This window comes from Papilio machaon, chromosome 9 (assembly GCF_912999745.1).
Source record: "Papilio machaon chromosome 9, ilPapMach1.1, whole genome shotgun sequence".
NCBI lineage: Eukaryota > Metazoa > Arthropoda > Insecta > Lepidoptera > Papilionidae > Papilio > Papilio machaon.
In genome coordinates this window covers 7,414,696-7,424,354 of record NC_059994.1, presented here as the reverse complement: position 1 = coordinate 7,424,354, position 9,659 = coordinate 7,414,696, and the positions used below count along the sequence as shown (strand labels likewise).

General features: G+C 31.9%; 1 protein-coding gene across 1 annotated transcript; it reads left to right on the top strand.

Annotated features, from left to right (window-relative positions):
• Nucleotides 1–1,288: 1,288 nt before the first annotated feature.
• LOC106712924 (calexcitin-1) lies at nucleotides 1,289–9,254 on the top strand. The gene is made up of 7 exons (XM_045679362.1): nucleotides 1,289–1,343; nucleotides 5,992–6,021; nucleotides 7,818–7,883; nucleotides 8,072–8,124; nucleotides 8,201–8,320; nucleotides 8,465–8,677; nucleotides 8,977–9,254. Exons 3-7 carry the CDS (start codon nucleotides 7,826–7,828, stop codon nucleotides 9,085–9,087), a joined length of 555 nt encoding a protein of 184 aa, XP_045535318.1. The 5' UTR covers nucleotides 1,289–1,343; nucleotides 5,992–6,021; nucleotides 7,818–7,825; the 3' UTR covers nucleotides 9,088–9,254.
• The last annotated feature ends 405 nt before the right edge of the window (nucleotides 9,255–9,659 follow it).

The window sequence follows — 9,659 nt, the reverse complement described above, 5'->3', positions numbered from 1 at the left end:
TGCTATAGTTGGAACTCATTTCCTATACGATTGGAATCTTTACATAGAGTAAACAAAATTTAACAGAAACTTCAAACTCCTTAAGAGATAATATCTATTATATATACTCGTATATATTATATAAAGCTTGTTAGTATGTTTGTTTCTATTCCTACTACTATTGTTGCAACTACTTATAGGCTACATTTGACACTTCATAAAAATCTAACAACATAACCTCGTTTTTTTAACCTGCACAATTGCATACCTTTTTCAAATTTCGATTACATCAATCGAACGTCTTTACAATGTTGCGTAAGTGAACACTTTTTCTTTTTAAGTATGCTACAAAAAATGAAACGAAAAACATGGATATTTCATAGCAAACTATATTCGACTTCCATATGTTTGAATTTCGAATTGATTCATTCTATTTAATCGATGTTTTTAACTGACCTCACTGAAGCTTAAACTTATAGATGTGAAATGTGAATTATAATATTAGTTCTGCTATAGTTCATACTCTCCCTAAGTCATCTCTGAGTAGTCTTCTCTGAGTAAAGGTTTTTAGAATTTAAATAAGTCATAGCAAAAATAAACTTAACAATAAATTTATGAGAAAGAGTTTGAAAAATAATCACAATAGTTGCTTAAGTTGTTTGTTTTGAAATACGAACATTATACAATTATATAGATGGAGTCACGAAAATGAAAAAAAAAACGATACGATAGCGAACAAAGTATTGCTTTTAGAAAGATGCGTGATCCAGATAATAAATTTCTTTGCCGCTCGATTCATAGCAGCAATTGATTTTTGACGACAATTTATTATCAACTAAACCTGTCAGCATACTTCGAACATCAAAATGCTGACCGCATAACCGTAGAATTCCACTGCCGTGACAATTGCATTATTTCATATTGTTGTCTCTGATTTGTGAAAGAGAATGAAAGGGACGTTAACATGTATGTATACATAAAATCAATATGTTGTCGTTATCTTCTATCTATCTATTATAAACGTGAATGTTTCAATGGATGGATGAATTTTTTATGAAGGTATCTTCGGAAAGTTTCAATGGATTTTAATGAAATTGGACACATTTAGAACATAGTCTGGAAGAACTCATAGGCTACTTATTACGTTCTTTTTTAATTCCGCACGGACGGAGTCGCGGTAGATAGCCAGTGATGTTATATAATTGCACAAGTTCTATCTAAAAACGCTTCCGCTTATGCTATCGGTTATCACTATAACCGTAGTTTTGGAGTGGAACTGCAGCGTAGGGCAGGACGGGCGGACTCAGAACGGCGCACGGCATTACACGTTGTGCTCCCGACTACGCTGCTCGCCTCGCTCTAAGGTACGTTACACATAGTTGTAAGATTTTGTACACATTTTTGCAATTGAGCAAAATTACAAATTGCACTAAAGGGTATAAAATAAAATTGTTTATTAATTTTTTCTCAAATCCTAATATTAAATTCTTGAGATTCGATTAATTTTAATTTTAAAAAGTTTTCCGTTGAGATTCTCTCAAAATAAGTTAGTTAACAACCGATCATTTTTTCACGTGATTTTATTCAAATTTATAACATAAAATGGGGTTGGGATTTTTCTTTAAATGATTTTTGGAACATAATTTTAGATATAACAATAAAAGGTAATTTTGAAGTTTAAATTATATTTTGATAAAAATACAAAGCTTATAACGTTATATTAAAAAGCATCGTCGTAGTCACTTAAAACTTTGTGTAACATGTCGAATTTTGTAGAGTGTTAAGAACTTAGAAGTTTGTAAGTCGTTACACAACCCTCCGCTTTTGCTCGTAGAATTTAAAATGTTAGAAAACTTTTATAAGGCGCAGCTTTTATCTTCGACTCTTTCTTATAAAGTAAATTTATCACTTTTACGTTCTTGGTATTTTACAAGTTGTGACGTAATAGTTTTATTAAAAATTTGAATTTTATATAAGTATGCTTAAAACTTTGAAAAAAGGTTAGTTTTGGGTTCGTAATTATGAAAATATTAGATGGAAGAAATTTAAAAGAATGTGAAATAATTATTCCTTTTAGATTCGTAGTACAATAAAGTAAGTAACCCATTTCTAATTTACCTACAATTTTAATCATTTATTTTGGTTTCGAACCCACGACTATTAAAGTATATCATATAATCATTGAGCTATTAAACTTCTGCGCTACGTTTATTTAACATTGTTCCATTTACGTCATGAATGCCTTTTAAAATTAAATTACACATTTAGTTACGCCCAAGAGACTTGTGTGAAGTTTCACACTGCATTAATATCACAGAAAGGTGCTTTTATTAAAAGTTTTTTTTTCATGGAACACATTTGACGCGAACAGTAATGAAAATATCTATTTTATTATTCGATCCGTTTTAACTACTTTTTATGTTTCAAAGTTAACATTTCCAAATTTTTTTTTCCCTAATCCCAAACTCATATTACATGCAAATATTCCTAATTTCAACCACTGTGTATTTTTATTGTCATGTATAATTCAATATATTTGCTTCAATAATCAGAAGCGTAAAAAAGTTATTGCCGTTCGCTTGATATATGAAAGTTTCGTGCCTAGTAAGTCACGCAAAACGTCGAGTACTATCGATTAGATCCTTACAGATATGAAGCAGGAAGTAAGGAATTTAAGATTCAACCTTAACTTGATTCACTTCTTGCTGAAACTTATTTAAGTCATATATTTTGAAAAATAGTTGTATAGTTATAATCTAATATATATAAAAGAAAGTCGTGTTAGTTACACTATTTATAACTCAAGACCGGTCGAACTGATTTAACTGAAAATTGAGGTAGAACTAGTAGATGGACATAGGAACGTTTTTTATCTTGTGTGCATTTTGTTTTTATTCCGCGCGGACGGAGTCGCGGGTAAAAGCTAGTAAAGAATATCGGAAAGATAGGACTATAAAGACGAATTGCGTGAAATTTGTAATGATCGGCTGAATATTGAAAACATGTGCTTACATAGATATGGAAATGCTGATGATTTAAATTTTTATTTTTTTCCGTTTCCTAGATAATATTAAGCCGTAAGAATATCAAGTAAGCTTTTTCTATATACCATTATCTTTGTATTGAGTAAGAATTATAGAATTCAAAACGCAATTGTTTCTCAGATATTATTTCCTTTAATTCTTTGTAATTGCTAAAAGATGTTTCATATATTTTTTCAACAAAATTAAGGCATGAAACGGATAATAATACGAAACGTGACACAATGTAGACGTGTTGTGAGAACAAACTAAATAAAGATATAAAAACGTTCCGCGTAAAATGTCGTTTACTCACTGGAGATTCAAATAAAGATGGTAATTCAGAGAACATTTGCATATTCATAATTCTTCTTTAGCGTGTTCTTTTTGCGAGACGTAGACGTTGATTCGAACTAGGAATATTTCATTAATGATTATTTTATTACAATAAAAAAAAAGACTCTTCGAAAGATTCTCCGTCAAGCAATTATTCTTCAATCATTTTTAAAAATCGAACATATATGTAATTTGAATGTCGTGTAATAATTTACACATTTTATAATTGTCATATTTCAACACCATGAATACATCTCTGTAATATTTTTATAGGCTATAAAATTACTTTTCTTGATTTATAGCCGCACTCAGAAAACTATGGTTAATAAGTGTGAATTTCTTATACAAAATATACACTATGATAATCCCTTAGTGGCTGCTTGTTGACCCTGAGTGCGGCAGATACAGCAATTTTTGTTTTTAGAATAATTTGACATTTCATCATTATACTTCGTGTTATTAAATAGTAACATCGTTATGCAACCTGCACATATCTGCACAAATTTGAATGTATACTGAGCCCTAGTCATCCTTAACTTAGGTAGGCTAGGTCATAGTAGGCCCCTTGGAGACGAAACATGAGATGACGTCATTGATTGGTAATGTAGTCGTAAAATGGTACATATATGCTATACATAAATTTATTCTACGTTGATATATTAAATTATTTATTTTATAGCGTGTGCAAACGAATGTCGCATTAATAAAGTCAGTAAGAAATTGAGCAGAGATTTCTGAAGTACGTTGAAATTACTGCCTGAATTTACTGTTCGCAATAAACGTACGTCTCTTATTATAAATTATATGCGTACTTAGCAATGAAGCCACGTAGCTAAATTTTATTAGAGTAATTGGAAAGTATAATATAATTACGGAGTATTAACTAAATTAAAAGTTAGTTAAACTTTGTCGTAAGAAAATGAGTATAAAAATTCGTGAACAAATACACTTACATATATGTATATCTTTCTTTTAGCGCAATCTCTAGTATTGCACTTGTTTTTAAACGCGCGTGTTTGTTAGCCCTTCGTATATCCTTGCGTCATGAGTATTATGTTGCGCGCACTCCGTACCAACGTTGAATCGTCGACGCGTGTCGACTACTTGATCAGTACAGGTACGACTAACTGTATAGATTTGTTCCTTCATCTTGAAAATCGTTGATCGTAACAAAAAGATTACAACTGTTTTTGGCGACTAAGAACCTTCATACAGAAGGCAATGTAAATTTTTGAAACACGGCGATTTTAGTTGCTTAGCGACTAAAACTTTTCTGTATAAAATTTTACAGCTTAACTGTGAAATTGATTTAATTTCAATTTCTGAGATACGCATTAACCAAATGTAACAAAGAACACCAGATGGCTACAAATGCTAAGTATTAATTTATATTTTACTACGCCGAGTTTCTTCCATCCAATTAGTGTACAGATCCCTCATTAGGCATTTTACGATGTTTTAAAATATTTTATAATGATTACAGGGTCTTTGTATAGGGTACTAACTATAGAAGGTATATATTAAAAATCCAAATAATCAAATTATTGATTGAACATATTAAGTATTTAAAATAAACTAGCTTTTACCCGTGACTCCGTCCGCGCGGAATTAAGAAAAATGCACACAAGATAAAAAAGTTCCTATGTCCATCTCCTAGTTCTAAGCTCCTCCCCATCAATTTTCAGCTAAATCATTTCGACCGATCTTGAGTTATAAATAGTGTAACTAACACGACTTTCTTTAATATATATAGATTAAAAAGCATTTGACATTAGAATTACTATAAAACCGATTTTTACATTTTTTAACTCTATTTATTCCGTTACGTGTGAGAGAAATGACATTATATTTTATATAAAGTATGTCGTCACAAAACATTAAAATAAGCATTTTATCTTGTTTATTCCGTGTCCAAAATCCGTATACCGCATAATGGAAACATTAGTTAGATGTCAAGGCTTTACTGGAAATTGCGATAAAGGACCTAATATAAACTGACTTCATCCAGAATTTATATGGATCTTAGACTTTATATAACTTCGTTTGCTTAGAGAATTATCTCTAAGCAAACGAAGTTATATAATATAATTAATATCAAAACCTCGAAAGCTCAGATAATTACACAATATGTGTGTGAAAAGTACATATATTAATCACTAGCTTTTACCCGTAACTTCGTCCGCGCGGAATAAAAAAATAGAAAACGGGGTAAAAATTATCATATGTCCGTTTCCTGATTCTACTAAGCTACCTGCCCACCAATTTTCAGTCAAATCGATTCAGCCGTTCTTGAGTTATAAATGGTGTAACTAACACGACTTTCTTTTATATATATAGATAAATTTTAAAGAAATCATGTCAATGAAAAATCCGCTGAAAACTTTTTTTTTTTCTTTAATTAGAACGCGTAACTACCTCCCCAGCAAACTATTAATTATATCGGTAAAAGGAAATATAAAGAAATGTAATATTAAATTCTAAAGATATTAACTAAGATTAGTTCTTTGATATTATTCTCGTCATCGCGCCACGTGCGTCTTTTCTCATGTCACATAGCTTTTATAAGAGTTGGTTCATGTGAACCTTTTTCATTAACGCTAATTATTTTATATTAGAAATATTGTACAATGTTAATAATATTTATTTATCTTTTTAGGTACTTTCCTGATCGATCTAATTAATAAAGGTAAGTAAATTTTGAAGTCCTATTTTATGACTGAAAATTACGTTTAATTTATAAATTCAATATGGAGGGATGAAATACAAAATGAAATTTTTCTGCTTTCTTTTAAATCTGCAAGCATGGCTGTGCAACAGCCGCTGCGTAAAGTCTTAACCATGCTTTTCTCAAAAGAATATTTGATTTATTGCTAAAAATGCTTTTGTGGTGACATCTTAGTTTTATTACATGGTTACAAATTAACGAAATTTCCGTAAAACTTTTAAGAATATAGAAACCGGACTTCATGAACTAAACTTTTCTGCTCACACGCATAAACTGGTTCTATCTTAGCTGTCGAGTTTGACAAGCCGAGTAGTGTCACGGTATTGACACGTAGTATTATTTTAAAAACTCCCTCTGTTGTTTAATAGTGTTATGAAATAAAAAAAATTAAATAAAAATACGTATTTCATTGAACCTAATTATCGTGAGTATTAAGAGCGTCGGTGACTAAGGGGTTAAGTACTTGACTTGTAATCTGCAGGTCCTGGGTCCGAATCCCACCGTGTACCAAAGGGTTTTTCGATTTTCAATTTACATGTTTAAGTTTATCCGACGTTCTTACGTTCAAACGTCGTGATGCTCCACATATCTGAGTAGAAATTCAATTATATGTGTGAAGTCAACCCGCACTGAGCCAGCATGGTTGACTATGGCCTAGTCACCCCTAATTTAGGGTAGGCTCCGAGCTCCTCAATGGGGACTTATAGTGAGCTGATGATGAAGATTAATTATCTTGATAAGTGCTTTCGATAAGTGACGAATATCGGTACTGTTTGACATACTTATGACTCACCAGGACAAAGAATGTCGGAAGTAAAGTGTTGCTAATGTACTCTCTCTATCACTAAATATTTTTAATAAAACCACATTACGATAGCAATCAGCAAAAGTTCTAGTGATTAAAAATATCCAATCAGTACTCTTAGATTGAATCCAGCAAAAGTTACGTTACGTTCATTGCTGTAACTTAACAAGTAATGATTCAGAAAAGTTATTCCAACAAAAATATTCTTCCCAAAAGAAAACTCGCTAAATTTATTGGCATAATTCGTAATCTTTCTTAGCAATAAGTCGCTTGGATATTCCAATAAAAGAAAAAGAAGCGACCAAAAACTTTTTGTTCGAAATGTGAGCTGGTTTATGATAAAACGGAAATTGGAACTCGGTGTAACTCGGTAAGGGATCTTTGTAAGGTTCCGTGCGAGTTTCGTTATTATATTGTTTTTTATTATTTTTTTCTTTGAATATTTTTAAAATAAATTATGAACGACATCTACAAACATGGTGTTTAATTTTATTGTGTTGCTTCTCTTGTTATCTGTTTTCCATGTTTGCGATATCTTTACGTCGGTTTCCACTGTTTTAACATACGAATATTCATGTTCATTAGATAACGAGTGTTCATAATTGAATAATATATAATTTAATACCTCATCATCAGCTCACTATACGTCCTCACTGAGGGGCTCGGAGCCTACCCTAATTTAGGGGTGACTAGGTCATAGTCAACCACGCAGACCCAGTGCGGGTTAGTTGATTTCAAATATATCATTGAAATTCTTCTGAGATATGTGCAGGTTGCATCAAGATGTTTTCTTTCACCGTAAGAACGTCGGATAAATGTACAAATGTAAATCGAATATCGAAAAACACATTGGTATATGGCGGGATTCGAAGCCAGGACCTTCAGATTGCAAGTCAAGTGACTGACCCCTGAGCCACCGACACTCTCATATACCATTTAATATCTATTACAGATTAAAAAATGTCGATCTCCGAATTCAGACGGAAGAAGCTGCTCTACGTTTTCAACGTATTCTTTGGTAAAGTACTTTAAACTATTTTGGTTTTTTTAATTTTTAATCACTTCTTGCTCTGATATCACTTTATGTGTTAACATAACATGTTCTTTTTTACCAAGACCCTTAATTATCGGACTTCTTACTAATAACTCTTTATTCCTTACTAGATCAGTTTCTAATTTGTTCTTATAAATGATCATTTATTTAAGATGTCAACCAGAGTGGAACTATTGAGAGGAAAGATTTCGAAATTGCCATTGAAGTAAGTATCAAATACAATAAATGAAACTTTAAATTTTAATATCTTTATGGATTAAATTTGGTCTTCCGTTGTATAGAAAGTGTGCAGTCTTCGAGGATGGAAGCCTGGAGATGCTAAGCATACTGAGACTCATGAAATAATGATCAAGATCTGGGACGGCTTAAGGAAGAGGGCTGATTCCAATAAAGATGGACAGGTCAGTTTTCATATTTTATTTAATAGAATACAGAAACTTTGTCACAATGTGAATGAGGTGGCTAAATTAAGAGATAATAAATTCCAAAAGATTTTCGAGTTTACTTTAACATGTGCGTTCTTCTAATTGATGCCTTTTTACCAGGTCTCCGTGGACGAATGGGTCTCCATGTGGAATGACTACGCAATGAACCCGTCTGCTGCGCTCAAGTGGCAGCAGCAGTACTGCCACTTCATGTTCCAGCTAGAAGACGCCAGTGCTGATGGCTCCATTGACTGTGACGAGTTCACCACCGTCTGCTCCTCTTACGGTATCGACCCTAAGGAATGTAAGATGGCTTTCACTAAGATGGCCAAGGTAATTCTTATTTGGAATATTTTCTATGTTTGATTGTTTTCAAAAATCATATCCCTCTTCATGCTTTGCGTCTTCATTAATCCTTAGTCTTCGTTCTTCATCGTGTTCTGTAGGTTTCAATGTTTTCTAAATTTTTACTATATATATACCGACAGATGTTAATGTTGAGTTCCTACGAGAAATGTTGAATAATATTGTAATTGGTAATTGATCATAGTTATGGGAACTGATGGAAACTAATCATAAATAATCATTTCCTTTGAATGTTTGGTCTTCTATTAACAAGATTTATGTTACAGGGCAAGGCAAGCGTGTCGTGGGAAGAATTCCAAGAATTGTGGAAGGAATACTTCTCTACTGAGGATCCCAATGCCGCTGGCAATTTCATTTTCGGTCGAACTAGCTTCTAAGACTATCGCCGTCGATTACTCCCTTTTGGGTCCATGTTGATAACGAAGATACCGTCTCATATAACTCATTCTAGTTTCTCTGAATCGGCTTACGAGGTATTTTGTGAAATTCGACGGACGAGGTTATAGTCAGATTTTGAATGTAACAATTTTTTCTCTCATTGTATAATATAACTTGCATTAGTGTAAAAGAAAGTTCATTTTAAATTGTGTCCGTGTTACATTTTTCTTCATATTAGTAAACAAATGTAACTTTAAACTTTGAATCAATTTTAAACTTTCCAAGCTCAAATTTTTCCTATAAATTCGGTATTTCTTAGAAAATGCGCTACAACGAACGAATTGTTCCCTTTCTAATATATTTATCATATCTCTAGTCATATTTAGATGTATATCTGAACATTCCTTTTCTTAATTTGTGATACTTAAATATTTCCTTGTTAAATTAATTTAATATTACAAATTTATTTCATTTTTGAGACCAAAAACAACTGCCAGATTATTCGTAATCTTATTATTGTCACAATCTAGTCAAATAAGTATTCTATACTATGTTATGCTATTAGTTTATG

Coding starts and splice junctions, on each gene's coding strand:
- LOC106712924 (XM_045679362.1), top strand. CDS start 7,826: ATGTCGATCTCCGAATTCAGACGGAAGAAGCTGCTCTACGTTTTCAAC. Junction 7,884..8,071: donor CGTTTTCAACGTATTCTTTG/GTAAAGTACTTT, acceptor CATTTATTTAAG/ATGTCAACCAGAGTGGAACT. Junction 8,125..8,200: donor ATTTCGAAATTGCCATTGAA/GTAAGTATCAAA, acceptor TCCGTTGTATAG/AAAGTGTGCAGTCTTCGAGG.